This window comes from Bos mutus, chromosome 21 (genome assembly GCF_027580195.1).
Source record: "Bos mutus isolate GX-2022 chromosome 21, NWIPB_WYAK_1.1, whole genome shotgun sequence".
NCBI lineage: Eukaryota > Metazoa > Chordata > Mammalia > Artiodactyla > Bovidae > Bos > Bos mutus.
Genome location: NC_091637.1, coordinates 34191271 through 34213765, shown reverse-complemented (window position 1 = coordinate 34213765; position 22495 = coordinate 34191271). Strand labels below are relative to the sequence as shown.

General features: G+C 40.3%; 1 protein-coding gene across 2 annotated transcripts in view; it reads left to right on the top strand.

Moving 5' to 3' along the window:
• Positions 1 to 22495, top strand: part of STXBP6 (syntaxin binding protein 6) — a 277918-nt gene that overhangs the window by 209210 nt on the left and 46213 nt on the right. For both annotated transcript variants that reach the window (XM_070358658.1, XM_070358657.1), the window contains 2 exons: positions 8082 to 8212; positions 9135 to 9300. In XM_070358658.1, coding sequence (XP_070214759.1) covers positions 8082 to 8212; positions 9135 to 9300 — 297 coding nt within the window. The remainder of the gene's footprint in view (positions 1 to 8081; positions 8213 to 9134; positions 9301 to 22495) is intronic.

Below are 22495 nucleotides of genomic sequence, written 5' to 3'. Positions count from 1 at the left end.
TTGTATTTGGGCAACATTGATTTTCCTGTTTGGGGCAATTGAGAAATGATACTATGAATGAGATTATAGGGGAAAGAGTGACTGAAAAAAAAAAAAAAAAGGGCAGTTACAAAACCACTGGACCTTGAAATGGAGAATCAGCTTCTTAATCCCTGGCAGAGTACGTGTTCTTCTGCCGGTTTGCACCACATGCAAGTAACTTGTGTTTCTGGTTTTCATTTCTGATGACAGCCTTTGTCCCCCTCTTCCACCAATTCCTGACTTAATATAAGACTGGTTCTGATCAGACTAGATGGTGCTTTACTATTGGCTGGCTTATCTGGTTTTGATTACATAGAATTTTCTGATTGGGCAAAAGCAAAGCTGGTGGTCTCCACTCTGACTATAACTAAGTGTCTTATTTCTGAATGATGTGTCATGACTGGACCGTTTAACTCTTTAGGCCTTTAGTTCATGAGAAAGAGATTGTTACACCACTTGAGTAATGACGGTAATGATATTCTAGACCTAAGAGTTTCTAACACTGCTTCTTAACTACAGCTGAGAAGTAGATCAAGTCTCCAGAAAGGCTAAAGAGGAGGCATGGAGGCAATGAAAACCAAATTCTTTTTGTCAGAACTGGTAGTAGAAAGACATGCACTTGGTTTGCCCTATGCTTCTGTCTTCCTCTGATACCACCACCGAAAGCAACGATGTCCAGGAATGAGTGAAAAGAAGCATTAGGCTTGGATAACCCCAAAACTTGACTTATTGAGTGAGTCCCAATGCAGATGACTCAGTGGTCTTATAGATATTCTGGAAATGGCTTCTCTGTTGTGATAGTCTTTAACACCCAATGAAATGTGACATTTGACATTATAGCAAAAAGCTGTAGTGGAAAGAGCAACAGATATAGACTCTTAGTTCATTGTTTAGGTCACAGGTTTGTTTTGTTTTGTTTTTAATTACCAACATTGCTTAGGAAAGTCAACTCTTTCTGTGCCCCAGTTTCATTGTCCATAAATATAATACATGATTATAGCAATAACCCTGCCTCTGTCACAGAGATATTGTCAAGTTCAAGAGAAAAAAAACAGAAGTTATGTTTAAAAAGCTTCAAAAAATTTAAAGTGCTTATGTCAGTCTATAGGATCCTACATCACTACTTCCTATCTTTGTGGGGATTTATCCATATCTTCTGTGTTTTAGAACTAGATGGACCTGATAACAATCTAATTTTAATTCTTCACAAATATGTCAGAGAAGTAAACATTGAATATTTTACCCAGGCTTGAAATAAACCTGTTGTGAAATAAACAGAGGTCAGTGAAAAAAATAACATGATGGGGAACCTGCTTGGATATGATAATCACAGAAGTTTTTTCAATGGAGATGACATATAAGCTGAAATCAGAACAGTGAGCAAGAGATAACAATGAAACATACTCTCAAACACACACATAGGAAAAGGGAGTTTCTATGAAGGGAATAGCATTTGCAAAGGGTATACAGTGGTTGCCGTTTTCCAGGAGGAAAAGATGACTGGAGCCTGGGGGACAAAAGGGAGAATGGAATGAGATGAGAATGAACAGGTACTTAAGGGCCAGATCATCCAGGACTTTGCAGGTCATGGTAAGGGACTTGGGTTTTATTCTAAATGCCTTGGGATGCCATCAAATTTTTATTTCATTGAGGTATAGTTGACGTGCAATATAATAATTCAAGACTTATATACACTACAAATTGATCACCATGATAAGTCTAATAACCATGTGTCACCATACGATGAGGAAACAATGGAAACAGTGACAGACTTTATTTTGGGGGGCTCCAAAATCACTGTAGATGGTGACTGTAGCCATGAAATTAAAAGATGCTTGCTCCTTAGAAGAAAAGTTATGACCAACCTAGACAGCATATTAAAAAGCACAGACGTCACTTTGCCAACAAAGGTCCGTCTAGTCAAAGTTATAGTTTTTCCAGTAGTCACGTATGGATGTGAGAGTTGGACTATAAAGAAAGCTGAGCAGGAAAGAATTGATACTTTTGAATTGGAGAGGAGTCTTGAGAGTCCCTTGGACAGCAAGGAGATTCAACCAGTCCATCCTATAGGAAATCAGTCCTGAATATTCATTGGAAAGACTGATGTTGAAGCTGAAACTCCAGTACTTTGGCCACCTGATGCAAAGAACTGACTCATTGGAAAAGACCCTGATGCTGAGAAAGATTGAAGGTGGGAGGAGAAGGGGGCAACAGAGGATGAGTTGGTGGATGGCATCACCGACTCAATGGACATGAGTTTGAGTAAACTCCGGGAGTTGGTGATGGACAGGGAAGCCTGGTGTGCTGCAGTTCCTGGGGTCAGACATGACTGAGCGACTGAACTACCTGATCATACAAAGTTCCTGCAATAATATTGACTATATTCCCTATTCTGTACATCACATCCCCATGACTTATTTTATAACTGGAAGTTTGTGCCTCTTAATCCCCTTCACCTATTTCATCCAGCCCCTCCCTTTGCCTCCCCTTTGGCAACCACCAGTTTGTTCTCTGTATCCGTGAGTCTGTTTCTGTTTTGTTTTGATTGTTAGCTTTGTTTGTAGATTCCACATATAAATGAATCATACAATATTTGTCTTTATCTGTCTTATTTGACTTAATATAATACCCTTTAGGTCTGTCCATTTTGTTGCAAATGGAAAAAGTTTGCTATTTTATGGCTGTGTAATATCCCACTATATACGTATACAACATCTGATTTGTCTGTTCATCTATTGATGAACACTTAGGCTGCTTCATTATATTGGCTATAGTAAGTAATACTGGAACGAACATAGAGGTGCATGCTGCTGCTGCTGCTGCTGCTAAGTCGCTTCAGTGGTGTCGGACTCTGTGTGACCCCATAGACGGCAGCCCACCAGGCTCCCCCGTCCCTGGGATTCTCCAGGCAAGAACACTGGAGTGGGTTGCCATTTCCTTCTCCAATGCATGAAAGTGAAAAGTGAAAGTGAAGTTGCTCAGTCGTGTCCGACTCTTCGCAACCCCATGGACCGCAGCCCACCAGGCTCCTCCGTCCATGGGATTTTCCAGGCAAGAGTACTGGAGTAGGGTGCCATTGCCTTCTCCATAGAGGTGCATATGTCTTTTCAAATTAGCACTTTTGTTTTCTTTGGATAAATACCCAGAAGTGGAATTCCTGCCTCATATGGTAGTTCATTTTTTTGATTTTCTGAGGAAACTCCATACTGTTTTCCACAGTGGTGGCACCAGTTAACATTCCAACCAGCAGTCCTGTTTTTTGCACATCTTCACCCACATTTGTTATCTGTTGTCTTTTTGATAACAGCCATTCTGACAGTGTGAAGTGATATCTCATTGTAGTTTTTATTTGCATTTTGAAGACTCTTGAAAGTCCCTTGGACTGCAAGGAGATCCAACCAGTCCATTCTAAAGGAAATCAGTCCTGAGTGTTCTTTGGAAGGAATGATGCTAAAGCTGAAACTCCAGTACTTTGGCCACCTTATGTGAAGACTTGACTCACTGGAAAAGACTCTGATGCTGGGAGGGATTGGCAGCAGGAGGAGAAGGGGACGACAGAGGATGAGATGGCTGGATGGCATCACCGACTCGATGGACATGAGTTTGAGTGAACTCCAGGAGTTGGTGATGGACAGGGAGGCCTGGCGTGCTGCAATTCATGGGGTCTCAAAGAGTCAGACATGACTGAGCGACTGAACTGAACTGAATAATTAGTGATGCTGAACATGTTTTTATGTGTATGTTGGCCATCATTATGTCTTCCTTGGGAAACTATCTATTCAGGTCCTCTGCCCATTTTTTAACTGGATTGTTTGTTTTTACTGATACCAAGTTGTGTGAGTTCTTTATATATTTTGAATAGTAACCCCTTATCAGAGCTATCATTTGCAAATATCTTTTCCCATTGAGTAAGTTTCCTTTTCATTTTGTTGATGGTTTCCTTCACTGTGCAAAAGCTTTTTAGTTTTGTAGTCCCATTCATTTATTTTTGCTTTTGTTGCCTTTGCCTAAGAAAATAGATCCAAAAAAATCATTCCTAAGACCAGTGTCAGAGACTATACTGCCTATGTTTTTGTCCAGGAGTTTTATGGTTTCAGGTCGTATAGTTAAGATGTTAATTCATTTTGAGTTTATTTTTGTAAATGCTGTTTTATTCTTTTGCATGTGGATGCAACGTCAAAGTTTTCCCAACACTATTTATTGAAGAGATTGTCTTTTCCCCACTGTGTATTTTTAGATCCCTTGTTGAAATTAATTGACCATATATGCATGAGTTTATTTCTAGATTCTATTCTGTTCCATTGATCTTTGTGTGTGTGTGCCAGTACTGTACAGTTTTGATTACTGTAACTTTGTAGTATAGTTTGAAATCAGGGCATATAATACCTCCAGCTTTGTCCTTCTTTCTTAAGATTGTTTTGGCAAGGAGTTCTTAAAAGATGGTTCAGCCTTATATATTCCAGTTTGAATGGTCAAGCTGGTTAAAAGGCCAATTTGGGGAAAATCACAGATGTCCTGGTGAGGGATGTTATACTGCCCAGAATGTGGCTGCCTCATGAAACCTCCCTGACTTTCCCCAACTTTACTTTGGTCCTTAAATCTGCACTCCCCCCCGCCCCACATACATCTCAGATGACTCCTGTGTCATTTATTCTATGATGCTTTATTTTCTATAGCATCATTCTTATCTCCTCCTCACCAAAGTTATTGATTGAGAACCACTTCTTTCTTAATATTTGAAAAATCCTCAAAACTTCCTTCTGTATCTTCCATCTAATAAATGCTCCATAAATATTTGTTAAATGAGTAAGCACATAGTTCAGTAGCTGTTAGCACTCAAAGTGCCTCCAAGTCAACTGGAAAGATTTAAAATATGGATGCCAGGACTACATCCCCAAAGATTCTGACTGACAGTGTTGGGTATTTTTGTTGTAAAACTCCCAGGTGATTTTGGTGTGTGGGTTGGAGTGGAAAATTAGGGGATGGGGCTGATTCTGGGTAGTCTGCAGTATTACTTGGGAATATCATCATACCCTCTCTAAATGCTTGTATATTTACCTTTTCCTCATGAAAGATGAAGCTATGACAAAATGCCCTGATTATCTCACCTTTAAAGTTTTTCAAAATAATGAATATGAAATCTACCCTCCAGGGTACTGATCCAGATCATTTGGTTGCATTTTCCAGAATGTGCTGTAAATTAGCTGCCCTTGGGAAGGAGAAGGTGAATTGCTGTTTTCACTAGACATCTGGAATTTGACTGAATGACTTATTTTTAACAGCTGTGGATCCGGAAAACACCAAAATAGAAAGGGGTTAAAACATGGCTTCTTCAAACACAGAACTCAGAAAGTCTGGCAATGGCATGATTGTGCAAATGTTTTGATTTCAGAAGGGGGAAGTCTTCATTTAATTCTATATAATGTGTATATAATAATATAATTTTAAGGCACCTGCTTCAAAATAGAAAGTGGGATGTTGGAGATAATAACACTAAACAAAAATTAAACTAAACCGGGCTCAGTGCCCAGGAAAATTATCAGATTCCAAGAACTGGGCAAAGAGTAAACTAATAGAGGGTAAAAAAAGCAGGAATGGATGAAGTCATATCTGCCTCTGTTAAAAATGACCATGAAGCAATGTGATCGCTCGTGAACAATTCCGAGGGGCATTTGTTGGGTGGGTGGAGTTCCTACCCTTCTCATGTTCAGTGACAAACTTCCAGTGGAACTTGCTTTCCTAAAATGTCAGTCCCAAACAGGCCAATAATTACAACCATCATGAATTATGTTTGAACTTTTATTATGCTGTAAACTAGTTGGAAATAAGTGAACCGGTAATAAAAGTAAGAGTTAACTGAAGTCAGAAGGAAAACCTTCATGTTTCCCAGGATGCCTAAATGCCATGTAATTTACATAAACAAGGAAGGAAATCCTCTGTGTGTGTTTAGGGGTGTGGGTCTAATACAGGAACCCATGTTTTCCTGTTATTGCAAAGCATTCTTTAATCTTTTAAGCACATTTTAGGACCCACATATATTCCATATGTGTTGTTTCCTTTGCTATTAAAACAGCAGAGCAGGGTATGACTATCAGAGAAATTTAGGAGAGTCCCTTTTGTGTCACATGGACACACAAATTAAATGAATTAAGTGGATAGACAGCCCTGGGTAGACTGGTAATATTGCATGAATTTAGTGAGGGGAAAGATTGTTCCTCATGGACTTAAACAGGCTTATATGTGGAGCTGTAGGCCAGACAGGCCATTTGTGGATGGAAGACAATAACATTTCCTTGATCTTGGTTGTTTAAGGGATGATGATTTTTTAACCATGAAAGTAAACGCAATTGGTGTGAAATGTTCATAAGCGTTTAGCCAAAATATAACTGAATCATGGGCATTAAACCTAATCATTATTTGAAATTTAAAAAAAAATGTTTGCTAAATTCTGGTTAGGAACAAAAAGAGAAGGATGGACTGAGATCCTAAAAAAAGCCCAGTCCTAGACCATAGGTTTCTCACCTAAAGGCGGGGTACCCATATATTTTTGTTCACTTTCCCCTCTTGGTCACTGTTTTTCTGCCTAAATGACCCCAGACACTGAAGCTGTGATAAACTCTGCTGTGTGTGAAGGAGAGCCTTCTTACCACCAACCGTAACTGGCACAGTACTTTCTGTCCTTCATCCCGCAAGGATTCGTTTTGCCATCTGTTGAGCATTGCATGGTTATTTCAAAGTGTGGGATCTGTGGGCTGCTTTGAAACTAAGAAAGAATGTAGCATTGATGTACAGGCTTACTAGGATTGCATTCATTACGAGGAGTGCTTTCCACTTTTCCTGCTTCCTTTAATAGCATCAATTCTATTTAAACTTACAATTCCTACAGCCAGAGCTCAGGAGGAGTTTTGAGGAAAATCCTTTTAAAATACTTAATTACCTCCCCTCCCTTGAGGCTCTAAGTCAAGAAGTAGGCAGACAGGCAAAAGTTCAGAGTGACTCTCTCCTGCTGGCTGGTACTTGATCTCTGTCTGAGAAGTGAGAAGGTCCATCCTCAGCGTGGAAGGGAGAACTGACCAAGGCCGAGAGGAGGAGCTGCCGCAGGCCTGCAGCTGTGGTAGCCTAAGGAATTCATATGTGGAGGGGGGCCAAGGTTATAATTAGATGCAGATTAGATACAAACTAACTGTACTTTATGTTGAAGCTGAAACTCCAATACTTTGGCCACCTGATGCGAAGAACTGACTCATTTGAAAAGACCCCGATGCTGGGAAAGATTGAGGGCAGGAGGAGAAGGGGACGACAGAGGATGAGATGGTTGGATGGCATCACCAACTCAGTGGACGTGAATTTGAGTAGACTTCAGGAGTTGGTGATGGACAGGGAGGCCTGGAGTGCTACGGTCCATGGGGTCGCAAAGTTCGCATGACTGAACTGAACTATAAGGCCAATTTTTTTTTTTTTTTTGAGTGAGGTATTTCTTATTCTTTTATCACTGAAGCCTGGAATACTTACACTGGACTGCAGCATTAGAAATATGCATTGTAGTTGCGTCAGGGAACCAGTAAACTGTACCTTTAAAAGGTAGCCTTTCCCAGCCACCCCTACCTGATGCTCTCAGCCCTTTGTGCTGCTTTCCCTGCTAACCATCATGGTTTATTTGGAGCCTCCATTAGAGGGGCTTGCTATTAATTGTCCCTGTCGTGTTCAATGTGAGTGGATGAAGGCATCAATGAAGCTGCCCTTACAGTTAAAATTATATTGTAACTGCTCGAGGGTGCAGATTATAACGTCTGTTCCTTTTGAGTTCGCCTCTCACTAAAGGCACACATACTCATTCATTTTCTGTTTTCCTCTGCTTCTCTTTGTCTCTGCACTTCCCTCTCCCTCTCTCTTCCTTCCCTCTATATTTACACGGATACACATGTATACACACACACACAAATATGTCATTTTTTCTCTCTTTTATGGCACATATGCATGTAGGCATAAGACAGAAACACCTGTGAATGGGACCAACCCACCCTGCACACTCACTGATCAGAGTGGTCTTCTCTTGGCAGTGACCAACAAGAAACCCACGCAGGCATCCATTACGAAGGTCAAACAGTTTGAAGGCTCCACGTCATTTGTGCGGCGGTCACAGTGGATGCTCGAGCAGCTGCGCCAGGTTAACGGCATCGATCCTAATCGGGTGAGTGAACTGTCCAGTGCCGAGCCACGGTGTTCTTCTCTCACAGTGACTCTCTCATTGACCTTGGCAGACTGGTGGGTGTCTGAGTTGTTTTTGACAAGGCTATTTCTCTGTTCCAGTTATGTGGCTGAGACTTTCTGATTCCTGTGCCTGTCTTATGGGAAATTATAAATCTTTTCATCATGTTGGACAGAGGCACCTAAGGAGATGCATATTGAAGAAATGCTAGCTACCTCCAATACAAAGAGCAAAGTGCTAAGTGCAGAGTTCAGATAATCACATCTGTAATTATCAGTATGAAAAACCATGTTCAGCAAAGTTCCATCTGTCTTCTAATGCAATCAGGGATGAGGTTTATTTACCAAAAATCAAATAAATGAACTGCACCTTAAAAATGATGTATTAGAATTCCATTGGATTTAATACATGAAACATTTCATGGTAGAGTTATGTATGCAAGTAAATTTCCTTTGCTTATACACTAACCATATATCAATGATGAGGAAAGATGAAATGTAAAATCAAACTATACACTACAATAATAAGGGATAATCTTTCCCTACCAAAGGTTGGGGACAAGATTAATATTGTTCAGTGCCAGGAACCTGAAGTAATCCTTTTTTGAGCAATGGGAAAGACCATGTATAATCTGAAATAGGATACAAGTTGATATGTGGTTAAGCTAAAGGGACTTCTGTGCTCGTTGCTTCTTGGGGACATCTCAAAACACTGTGAGACAAGAGATCTGCTTGATAAAAAGAGAAAGGTGGACTCTCTGTGCCCCTGGTGCTAATCAAGATGAACCTTGTGATTAGGAACAAAGTCTCAGAAAAGTTTTAGCCTTTATGAGTCTTAATATGGTAAACTGGAAGCCGCAATTTTTAGAGATGGAGATCATTCGTTCTTTCAATGTCTTTTCCAGGATTCTGCAGAGTTTGATTTGTTGTTTGAAAATGCCTTTGACCAGTGGGTAGCCAGCACAGCCTCAGAAAAATGTACCTTCTTCCAGATCCTCCACCACACCTGCCAGCGCTACCTCACAGACAGGAAGCCGGAGTTTATTAACTGCCAGTCCAAAATCATGGGAGGTGAGTGGGCGTTTGAATGACTTTAGCCATCCCGTTTCCTTCCACTCGCTTTTATATAAAGAGTTAGGTGCTCAGCAGCATAATTAAAGACCAGAAAAAAAGAATCCGGATGCTCAGAGCTGGACTGCCTGAGGACCATTCTGGGAGCTCTTTGTATGCTAAAGACACAGTGGTGTGTTTTCAGTCTTATCCCAAAACCAATCTTTTTAAAGGAATTAACCCTTTAGATCAGATTATTTGTACCAGGAGAGGAAGCCTGTCCCTTTATTAGAATAACCTGTGCATTTGGTTTCCTCACTACCATTTCTATCATTTCATCACAGGACATTTTTAGAGTTGCTTTTTTCCTAGTATTTCTCAAGATGTTTTACAACTATTGATATGAACATTCCTACAGATCCAGTTCCTTCTCTCAAATAGCAACCTCAAATAGCAATAGTCTCTCATTTATTCCTTAATTGGCAGACAGAGCTGACTTAGGATGAGAGCTGTAAGCCAGCCTTATAGGAGCAAGTACCAGTACGGGAAAGTTAATGAGAAATGTTTAGAGAGTGCTTAGCACGTTTCCGGAGAAGGCAATGGCACCCCACTCCAGTACTCTTGCCTGGAGAATCCCATGGACAGAGGAGCCTGGTGGGCTGTAGTCCATGGGGTCGCTAAGAGTCAGACACAACTGAGCGACTTCACTTTCACTTTTCACTTTCATGCATTGGAGAAGGAAATGGCAACCCACTCCAGTGTTCTTGCCTGGAGAGTCCCAGGGACAGAGGAGCCTGTTGGGCTGCCGTCTATGGGGTCGCACAGAGTCGGACACAACTGACGCGACTTAGCAGCAGTAGCAGCAGCAGCACGTTTCTTCTAGGTGGCATTTCTTTTTAGAGAATTGAAACTGCTAAAAGTGTAAAGCCTTGCCAGTCACTCTGAGTTAAGGAAGAATGTGTATATCATTGATCTTTTCACTGATATGTTCTCCTGGTTTTGAAAGCATCTTCTAAAAAAAAAAAAGTACCAACTTTGTCTTAATCAAATGTCAAGTGAAGGTCACATTAGAAACATTACATTTTCCCCTTGGGCTATATATATCTTTCATATGAATATGAGGCAGAATCCATCATCCTGTCCTAATGGCTGCCGTGCACACTGTCACTTAACCGTTAGTCCACTAGATGTGGTGGGAGAAAATGCTGTCAGCACTTCATTATTATCCACTGAAGTGTCAGCGTGCTTCTGACATAGGAAGTTGCTCACACCATACGAACCTTGAAAAGCCTCTCAAATGCTGATGCAGACCTTTGTGTTATAGCTGCTTTAATTAGTCCTAGAAAAACAGAAGAGGTGATGAGTGCATATTTTCTTCAATGTGGCTGCATCCTATGGAACAAAAGTGAAAAAACTATTAGACACAAATGTTGAAAGAAAAGGAAATATCAAACACTGACCTCTTACTGTTTGGAAGATATAATGAGGTAGAACCCCCTCTCCTGTCTGTGGCATCAGTGCTGATCAAATGAATTGTGCTTTGAAAGTCCAGCCTTAACAGACTTGGCCAAAGGTCAGAGGACCCAGGCTGAGGACCACAGATGGCCATGTTCTCAGGGAATGGAAAATTGGCAAGGAAATTCCAGCTTTCCCTCATTCTTCATTAGAATTTTCTGTCCCATCCTAGAATCAAACTTGCTTCTTGATCTTATGCTAGGAAACATTTTCCCCGTCGGTAGCAGTGTAGTATCGTCAGTTGCTTGCCTAGCTAGCACTTGAGCAGAGTCTCCTCTAAAAAAACAGTGGGACATATGGATTTGAAATTTCGGTTGCCCTTGGAGACAGACTTCCCTCGAGCACTCCACTCCTCCAGGTGCCATACGGGAGGCAGACAGCCTCAGAAGCCGAAGTGGTTCCATGGGGATGACTGCATTTCCTCAGAATGGAAGCAGGGTGTAGGTGGGGGGAGGGGACAGACTCTTTCCACTGTCCTGCGAAGGTTAAGGAGAGCTTTGGGAACTTCCCTTCCTCCTCCCCTAAAGGACAGCACTAGGTAGCCTTCTTCCCTCTTCTCCCTGAAGCTCTCATTTCTTCTCTCAGAACAACCCGTTTCATTCCTTCATTCACTCATCTGCCAGTCACACAGCATGTAGGTACTGAGTATCCACTCTGAGCTAGCCACTCTCTACATCCTTGATGTGGAGAATTATTCTATAGTTGGCCCCTTAACAGACCCTAATCGCCACCACTCAAACCCCAGACTGGCAGGTCCCTAAGAGCCTTTCCATATGCATTGTTGTGTGCATGCATGCTGGGGTGCTTCCCACTGTATGCAGCTGCCAGCTGCTTCTGTTATTGACCCAGTATTTTGATATCTTCCACCACCCTATGAACCCCAAATTATGCCGAGTTGAGACAAGAATCTGCATATTCGGTGTCAAATTGTTGGTCTGTGTAGTGCATGAAACTGAAGACTGATTTCCTGTTGTAAGAAAAAGTTCACGAGTCCAAGTCCAGAATTGTCTCCACCTCTGGGATCATGTGTCTCTCTTCTTCCGTAGACCTCGGTTTTCCCTGATGTAACATGTGGAGGTTAGTTTAAATGAGTTCCAAAATCTGTCAGGCCTGTCATTTGAGAATCTATAGTTTTTGAGGTATGGCTTTATTGTATAGGTTAATCACTGCTTAATAATCCAATAAAGATTTAGTGCAGTTAGATACTGCCTGGTTCTGGATTCTAAGGAAGGCCAAAACGCTGGAACTAAGCACATTGCACTGTGTTGGCAGCACGCAGTGCTTAATGAGGACAGCCTGTCTTATTTAAACAGTTGTCTTTCCTTGATAACAGTTGTACCAGCACACCCTGGCTAATTAGCATGCTGATTAGGCTTCCTTTCTGCCAGTTATCACAATTCACAGACAGAAAAATTGTGTGATTTTTGGGTCACTGCATTCTGACACCTTTAACTTTAAGGGTACCTACCCCAGCTTCAACAGGTGAGATCTATTCCAAATTTCAAAAATCTTCTGGTCTGTCCTTATGGTATGGGCTGCAAGTGCTAGACGTGGTGGTTTTCCCCGCTGTGAAATGTGGTAGATCTTGTTAATTTTAGAGAACTGGTAAGTGTCGGTGTGCTGTCCTCCACCTCCATTCTGTACATGTTATCTCATTTAGTTTTTACAGCAGCCTTTGGAAATGCAACTTATTATCTCCATTTTACTGAGAAGGAAATAGGATCAGAGGGATCAGTAAATAACTTGCCAACGGTCATATAGCCTTTGTCCTCAAGTGGCAGAGCTAAAATTCAAACACAGGCCCTCTCTAAGAACATCTTTTTCGGAGCCACGAAATGGTACATTCCAGGGAACATCATTGATACTGTCTTTGGTATAAATGGTACTCCCTAAAGTTGTTTAGGAATTTGGGGATATATTTTAGCCAGCATATTCCTAGGTATTAAAAAAGGGAGCTAAGTGGAGAGGGTCAGAGATATGAGAAGTTTTAACTGTTTTCTTACTTTTATTGCAGTATACAATTAATATAATAACTTAAGCACTTTTGTTTCTGCTCTAAGAATGAAGGAATCATCAGGGCCTTTAAAATCATCTTGCTTGTTGTTTCTTTTTTTTGGTTCATAATAATTTCAACATATTAAAATGGCGAAGATTGCTGGAGTCCTGGCCACTCACCAGGCCTCTTAGGTATTTTGTTTCTAGTCCAACCTATCCTTGGAAAAACTGAAGCCATTTGAATGATATTTTGAAGAACAGATCTGCCTGACTGAACTACACTTTCTTTAATACCAGTTGTGATAGGATTGTCATTTATGTATCTACAATTCCATGGAATTCCGCTCTTACATTTATTGATTGTGTGTATTCCAAATGGCCAGCTGTTTCTTTTTCCCATGGGGAAAGTCAGTTACACAGAAATAAATTCTTTGGCTTGTTTGAAATTCTCTCCTCCAAACATGTTATTTCCTTCTCTCCAGAGGATAGACTGGGAGCTCTGATCTTCTCGTGTTGGTTATAGGATCCAGGAGACATGTCCAAAGTCTGCAGTTGTGAAGACCCCCATAAATTGAAACAGGGAGGGATGTTCTGAGCAGGTGTGAGGCAGGAAGCATTGGTTTCTGCAGTCAGCATCTTTTCAGCCATCTTCTCTTCTTTGGATGGTTAAAAGACTTTATCCTCAAGCCTTGGTCATTCCTACTTTCCACTCTACCTCTCTTTTAATTTATTCAAGGTCAGTTACCTTAAAAAACACAAAGTCATTCATTCAGTTGCTGGGTCCCTAAGCTACCAAGCCATCTACAAAGATGCAAGGCAGAGGTGTAGAGCCAATCTGGCTGCTGGAATGTTATGTAGCATTAGGAACAACAGGACCCTGCAGGTGAAGTCTTAGCTTCATATAGCTTACTTTTTGTAAGATAGTAGCTTTTTTCTGCCTGTTATAAGCAGAGTTGATAATATAGATGATATACTGTCATATCTGGATAAGGAAATGGCTGCCCACTCCAGTATTCTTGGCTGGAAAATCCCATGGATAGAGGAGCCTAGTGGGTTACAGTCTGTGAATTCACAAGAGTCAGACATGACTTAGCAACTAAACCAGCACCACCACTCTTATGATGATATATTTGTACTACAAAGATGCCTTGAAGGAATTAATCACATATGTTGAACTTTAGAAGAGACATTTACTTTCAATTAATTTATTAAAAAAAAAAAAAAAAACCATGGTCTGCCCCAAATACTAGCAACGGTTTACTTATAACGGACCTGTTGTATTAAGTCTAGGTCCCAAGGGGAACTTTGTTTTTCTCTCTGCATTCTTCTTAATAAAATGTGATCAAATCCCACATAGTTCCCCATTGTTATTTTATTTACACTGACCTTCTGTAAGGATTGCTGCTGCTGCTGCTAAGTCGTTTCAGTCATGTCCGACTCTGTGCGACCCCATAGACGGCAACCTACCAAGCTCCCCGTCCCTGGGATTCTCCAGGCAAGAACACTGGAGTGGGTTGCCATTTCCTTCTCCAGTGCAGGAAAGTGAAAAGTAAAAGTGAAGTCGCTCAGTTGTGTCTGACTCTTAGCGACCCCATGGACTGCAGCCCACCAGGCTCCCCCGTCCATGGGATTTTACTGTTGCCGTATTATTTTTATGCCCAAATCTGTGAACTAAGGAAATCTTGAATGGTTTTGGCAACTTCTGTGTTAGAACCACCAAATAGATGCTTTGTAAACCTATTTTCTTTTTTAGAAAGTATGGTAAATTATTTGCAGAAAGAAAGTAATTTATTCCTTGAGGCAAGGTTCCATTTAAACTGAAGCATGTCCTACAGTTTTCCTGGGTTCTGAGCCTAAGCGCCTCTGGCTAACTCATTCAGTTACCTCTCCCTCTTTCCTCTGTTCTGTGTGGGTCATTGTTCAGTGAACCCCATCTAGACTGTTTGAGGCCCAGTTGTTCACATAAGCATTTACTCAGCACCAGCTGCCTGTCAGGTCCTGAGCTACCTGTGGACATCCAGCAACCAGGTGGGCACCTTTGCCAACTTTACTTACCTTCCTGGGGGGGTCATCAGGTGTAAACAGATATCAAACAATATGATACACCAAGGGGATGGCTGAGCTGCATTTAAAAGGATAGTTAATAGTTGACAGACACATAAGGGCAGGATGAAGTGAGTTCTCTCTTGCAACACTTAATCCAGACAGTGTCATTTCAGTGTTGGCTAGATTCAGAATTTGAAATGTGGCAGATTGTTTTTCCACAAAGCAGACTATTTGTAAGTGTCATGTATTTTTATTGTCACCAAAGGGTATTTCTTTAGCATTGTCCATCAACGTGCAGACCTTCAGATGAGGGTATAAAGTGCAGCCTTCTGAGCTCTATTAGAATTCCAGGGACACATATGTCTCTGATGTCCCCTTCATAGCAGGCTAGCCCTCATTCACCCCTGCTGATTGGTGTGCTAAAGTGAAAGTCGCTCAGTCATGTCCAACTCTTTGGGACCCCATGGACTATACAGTCCGTGGAATTCTCTAGGCCAGAATACTGGAATGGGTAGCCTTTCCCATCTCCAGGGGATCTTCCCAATGCAGGGATGGAACCCAGGTCTCCCGCATTGCAGGCGAATTCTTTACCAGCTGAGCCACCAGGTAAGCCCTGGTATGCTAAAGGAGAACCGAATGGCTTTTGTCTGGAGTCCCCTGGGGTGGAACGAATCTCAGGATGCAGACTGTGACTTTGTATTGTACTTTTCTCCCAAACACTGTAGGAACATACCCTGAGCAAGGTGTGCGAATATTTTACCTTGTGAGTGCCCTGGGTGTGGGCATGTGTAAGGTGAGGTGACAGATGATGACACAGAGCACATGTATGCATCCTAAGAGTGTGCTTTTTTTTTTCTTAATTGAAGGATAATTGCTTTACAGAATTTTGTTGTTTTCTGTCAAACTTCAACATGAATCAGCCATAGGTATACGTATATCCCCTCCCTTTTGAAACTCCCTCCCATCTCCTGCCCCATCCCATCCCTCTAGATTGATACAGAGCCCCTGTTTGAGTTTTCTGGGCCATACAGCAAATTCCCATTGGCTATCTATCTATTTAATGTAAGTTTCCACGTTACTCTTTCCCTACATCTCACCCTCTCCTCCCCTCCCCCTATGTCCATAAGTCTGTTCTCCATGTCTGTTTCTCCATTGCTGCCCTATAAATAAATTCTTCAGTACCATTTTTCTAGATTCTGTGTATAGAATACGTTAGAATACGTATAGAATCATATAAGTAAAATAGAATCGTTAGAATACAATATTTATCTTTCCTAAGAGGAAAAGATAAAAGATAAAACAAAAAGATTTTGTTTTTCTTATGGAAAAACAAAAGTGATGTATACAGTCATTCTTAATCCAAATATATTAATAGAGTGCTCTAATAGAATCTGTCACATTTGCTGTGATTTTTATATTTCTTCCAGATGTCTTGATGTTTTCTGTCAATGAATAATGGTTTTGTGGGATGTGAACCTTGCACTCCTACACATACTCTGACCGTGGGCACAGTATAAAGAGTTGCTTATTTCTCAAGAATACATTCATGTATAATTTTGCCCCCAGCACTAAAACTTTAACGTACTCAGGGATTCAGCGGACATGCTCTAGTGATTACAATTCACATACCAAGTGGAATTGTATTAAAAAACCATATTGTTGTTGATGGCCTGTAGATACAGAGCAGGGGAGGAGGCCAGGCTGCTTAGATCATTTACTGTTGTGAGAGAGTCAGGAAGTTTTCCAATAGCTCTTAAGATCTAGAGGAATCCATATCGTAGTTCCTCCAGTGAGTTTTTGTTACCCTTTAGGAAATAACAAAGGAACAAACTTCAGTTATCCTCTGCCATGTACAAACAAGGAAAGTGATTTATGAGGAATTGCCTGAGATCCCAGAGCTCATAAGGGATGGAGCTCTACCACGGTCAGGGCTTCTCATTTATTCCACGTCCATTCATTGGAGACCTGGACTTTCAAGTTCCCTCAATAAACCCAGGCTTCTTTTCTTTATGTTGATTCTGCCAAACAGAAGAGATAGTCCCAATTTAACAAGATATGTATGAGACTCAAAAATTTCATCTGGCAGTTCTCTGTAGATGTCTGTTAGTGATATTAATCATAAACCCATACAGACTTTAGCCACCACTCTCTCATCACTCCATCCTCTTTGTTGCAGCTAATACCATCCTTTCCTAGAGAACTTGATATTTTATATAAGACTTGCTTTTTTAGAAACTTTTTGGAGAGAGAAATTAAAAATAGAAACCAACGATTATGCATCAATAAGAATAACAGTACAAATATTTAAAATATACAATTGGAAAAGCCCAGTTTGGGGGCTTTTTTGTTTTGGTTATTGGGATCCCACCAGTGTAACTACTGCACCAAACACAATTGAGATATATGGTGCTACACAAACTGCTAACAACCATCGGACATTGACTGAGTGCTCTTAGGAGCAGAACATTGTAGCAGAAGCTATGAGATGTCTATCTGATTCTTTATGTATTTTTTAAATTTAGGACAATATTACCCATGGTTATGTTGGAGATTTTGTATGCTTTCCCATGTTTTCTGGTAGTCATTCTACTTTATCTCATTCCCAAAAGGTGAATTAAAAGCAGATGCTTTTATTTTCAGTGAGAAAATTGAAGTAACGAAGGACTAGTTCCTTAGGTTCCATCCAATTCTGTACATGATATAAATGACTAGTAACTAAAGAAAAATGGGTCACAGATGTGATTTTTTATTTTCTCTTTTTCATTGCTCACTGACTGTAAGCTACACTGAAATACATGCTGTGAAACAGCTGGTGGGTTATGAGGAGTCATCCTGAGCCTGGAGTGACTTCGTGTATTAAGGGCTTTTTCAATCATATCTCACCATCAAAATCTTGAACCAAACCAAAGCTCCAGGAGAGGACTTCCGAGGTATCGTTTATTGGTGTGACAAGGATCATAAACATATTTTGTCTATCCCATGGTTAAATAATCTGAAACAGATGAGAGCCATTTCTACTTTCATAATCAACCAGAACACATTAATTGCCCATCTTGATATAGTGGAAATAACACAGGCTAGATTCACTTAGCTCTGTTTTTTATGGTTATCACTCTGTAACCTTCTCTAAGATGCTCACCTTATACCCAGCCTCTCTGTGCTTTTTTGTATCATGGATAGCAACATATACCTTGAAGGAATGGTGTGGGGATTAAACTGAATTTTAAAATATTCAACCAGGATTTCTGCAAAGTGCTAGTACATGTCTGAATATTTTGTTTAAAAAACATGGAAATTATGTATACCTGTTCATAATATCATGATGTCTTCCAGGATATTTATCAAAGTCCTTTCTTATGAAAGAAGTAAGAAAATATTCTTAAACTTTCCTAATCCATGTTTGGCCTTAAGAATTGCAAAAACAAACCACAGTAACTTTTTTTGTTCCAGCTGGGAAGGAGCTAAGCTATATTATAAATATTTCAAATGTCTGGAATGCTGAGTTGTTTGCCATGGTTTATAGAATGCTGAATGTGTTGCATTTTATGTTTGACATTTATAGAATGCATATGGTACTGCTGACTTTACCAGAACAACGATGTTTAAAATATTGAGTGATACTGTGCCAGAGATCAGGGCACAATATTCAGATCTTCTGGTAGGAAAGAAAAACCTTGAAACACATTTTGTGAACTTTATAAGAACACAGAAATGTCCTTTTTCCACCAACATATCTTCAACATAGGGCATTTCTTTGAGTCCAGTTCTCTTTACACAGCCCCAAAAGGACATATATCAGAGGTTAAATTGTTTAATATTGTTGGTCATGAAGTAGTATTTTCCAAAATAGATATAAAAGTCATGCTGCCTGATGCCTACCCATACTTCTAGATTTACAGAGAAGTACAATTTTTAAAAGAATTTTGGAGATTTAAGTTTACCAATCACTTTGCTACATGTTTTAAAATCTTCATAATTTCATGAAACAAACTTTAACACCAAAAGATAAAAAGGACATATCTCTGAGAATAAAGGGCTATTCCTTAAATTGGAAACATTTACCTTTATGAAAACATTACTACATCTGGTTCTGGTTCTTATTTTTCCTAGTTCACATAGACCAATAAAAACTCCGTCGTCACCTGGCCTTTAAAAGTTGCTGCTCTGCTGTAACGTAGAAGCATCAAGAACTAAAAATTACTTGGAATTTTAGTGAAGAGAAGCTGTGAATTCTCAAGAACAGTAACTGTGTCTAAAAATGGTCATTTATGATTTGTCAAATTCATTCCCACTCTGGGGAAACCCACTCAGCACACATCCTTTGGATAGTACAGACAGAACAGATAATCCTCAGGGTGAAGGCTGTAGTCTGATTCCTTACTTGGAATAGAGATAAGGAACTTGTGCATAGTACCTGAGAAACTACCCAGGAATACGAGATTTCTAAAACCTTTGGTGAAAAGGTAAATAAAATGATGTTTTTTCCCTAACATTATATCCTAGCCTTTCAAAAATTTCGGCTTTGTATTTGATCATTAAAATAAGACTAAGTCTCTAAATTTATCATAAGTAGTTACTTGAAATTTAGACATTGATGTAAATCTGAAGTTGAAGACTTTTCAGATTTATAAGACCAAAACATTTCTCACCCTTCTATTTACAATATGCCTACCCAGGGTTGGGTTTATAGGTGTCATGCAAGAGGCAAGAGCATTACAATTGCCAAATTTAGGAAGCAAAAGTAGAAGATGCACAATAAAATTTGAGTATAAGATAAACAAGGGATAACTTTTTAGTATAAGTATACCACATGCAGTATTTGGGGCAACCAAAAAATTATCCATTGTTTGTCTGAAATTCAGATTTTACTGAGCATCCTATATTTTATCTGGCAACCTTCATGGACATCCCAGTTTCTAGCTATTGTAACCAATATGGAAAACAAAATAAGTTAGCTGTTATATAGATAAGTAAACTTTACGATGGCCAGTTATTAGGACTTAAAGAAATGTTGAGATGGACAACTCCCAGGCATAATGTTAGATTAGCTGTTCAAAGATACAGACAGAAAAAAATATGAGACAGGCTGCTAAAGAAGCAGTTGAAAGACCTGCAAGGATTCATGTCTTATTGTGGTTATTCTACTTAGAAAAATGCTGTTAAGTGCAAATGAAAGTAGTAATCAGTATAGAAATTCCACTAAAGCTCTTTAGTAATCCAACATGAGATCCCTGGTTAAATGTGCACAGGGAAAAAAGCTCAGTCTTGGGTCTGAATGTCTTTCGCTTGGTTTTGAGCAGTTTCCTGCAAAACAGTAACAGGAGTCTGCCATTGACTTCTGGGGACACCAGCAGACCAAAGGCTCCCATTTATGGAGAAAAGAGTAAGAAGCTCTGGGTCTCAAGAACTAGAAAAGGTGCTGCTTTAAAAATTTAGCCTCCTCTCTGACCTGTCTGATGGTTTTCTTAGTAATAGAAGTGACTGGTCTACAAAGAATCCTTTGTCAAACCCTTGCCTGCAAGCTCTGGCTCACCTTTATCCATCACACTGTCCATCTGTACCCGCCTCTCACTGTCAGGTAAATGAGCATGGAAGGTAACCCTTAGCTTTTGGTTGGTTGGTTTGCTTGGGTTTTATTCTAGCTCCATACGAGTATAACATCCAAAGGTGATGCTACTCTAGGTTCCAAGAAACGTTCAGTGGGTCCTACTTGTGAAAAGGAAAGAATATCTTCAATAGTTCCTAACTGTGAGAGCACATTGAGCACAAACACTTCAACTACGACGCTTGAGTGGCAGGAAGGCAATCAAGTAAGTGTATCACTAAATGGAGGTAAAACATGTTTTAGGCAAAGAATGAGGACAAATCTTCATTGGCTAAGGGATTTGTTTACTTTGTCTAACTTTTGAATGGTTCAGTTCAGTTCAGTTCAGTTGCTCAGTTGTGTCCGACTCTTTGCAACCCCATGAATCGCAGCACGCCAGGCCTCCCTGTCCATCACCAACTCCCGGAGTTCACTCAGACTCATGTCCATCGAGTCAGTGATGCCATCCAGCCATCTCATCCTCTGTCGTCCCCTTCTCCTCCTGCCCCAATCCCTCCCAGCATCAGAGTCTTTTCCAATGAGTCAACTCTTCGCATGAGGTGGCCAGACTTTCAGCTTCAGCATCATTCCCTCCAAAGAAATCCCAGGGCTGATCTCCTTCAGAATGGACTGGTTGGATCTCCTTGCAGTCCAAGGGACTCTCAAGAGTCTTCTCCAACACCACAGTTCAAAAGCATCAATTCTTTGGCGCTCAGCCTTCTTCACAGTTGAACTCTCACATCCATACATGACCACAGGAAAAACCATAGCCTTGACTAGACAGACCTTTGTTGGCAAAGTTATGTCTCTGCTTTTGAATATGCTATCTAGGTTGGTCATAACTTTCTTTCCAAGGAGTGTCTTTTAATTTCATGGCTGCAGTCACCATCTGCAATGATTTTGGAGCCCAAAAAAATAAAGTCTGACACTGTTTCCACTGTTTCCCCATCTATTTCCCATGAAGTGATGGGACCAGATGCCATGATCTTCATTTTCTGAATGTTGAGCTTTAAGCCAGCTTTTTCACTCTCTACTTTCACTTTCATCAAGAGGCTTTTTAGTTCCTCTTCACTTTCTGCCAGTTACGGGGTGACAAATGCATGCATTTTAAACTTAGTGGATGCCGCTGGTGGGAAAGCAACTACTTATGTTTCTGTTATTTAAATTCATGAAAAGTGAAGGTGTTAGTCACTCAGTCATGTCCCATTCTTTGCAATCCCATGGACTGTAGCCCACCAGGCTCCACTGTTCATGGAATTCTGCAGGCAAGAATACTGGAGAGGGTAGCCATTATCTTCTCTAGGGGATCTTCCCAACCCAGGTCTCCTGCACTGCAGGTGGATTCTTTACCATCTGAGCCACTAGGGAAACCCATATTTAAATTCATAGTCATGCCAAAAAGACAGTAGTAAGAAAGACTCAGAGTATTTCTGAGTTTAGATACCTAAGCAGAAGTTGATTGTTCATACTTTGAGAAAATCCAAGTGTCATAATTATTCATAATACCATGCCCTGCAGAAAAGACCTTTCAAGTAGAATGAATACACTCCTCATTGAATGTGGTTGTGAACATTCTGGTCAGGATCAGCTTCATGACCCTTATCTCCCAGAGAATTAAACAGGACAGAGTGTGGTGGGTAAAAATCAGGGGCATTACATGCTTCACATACAAGTATTGCACCAGACCTAATCTTGTGATTTTTATGCTATTATATATTATTTCTTCTATCAGTGTCTCCTATGGACCTTATTTTCACAGTTGGTTGATTTTATTGATCTTCTTTCCAGTTTCCATTATAAGAGGTTGAGACTTAAAGAGGAGAATAAAAGATGTTTTTCACAAGGTCAGAGTGGATTCACACATCTGATCAAAGGCAAAAGTTTGTCTTGATGGTTGGCTTCCAGGCATGTTAGGTCTTTTGGACACCAAGTAAAGGAGAGGAAAAACACTTGTAATTTTGAGAAGGTCTTTGTGGTGTTAATATATAATCCTTGTCTATTTTTTGTAAGCTTTTGACTTTCAAACTTGAATAAGATACAATAGAGTATAATTGTTTAAAGGCTTACATCATTTAA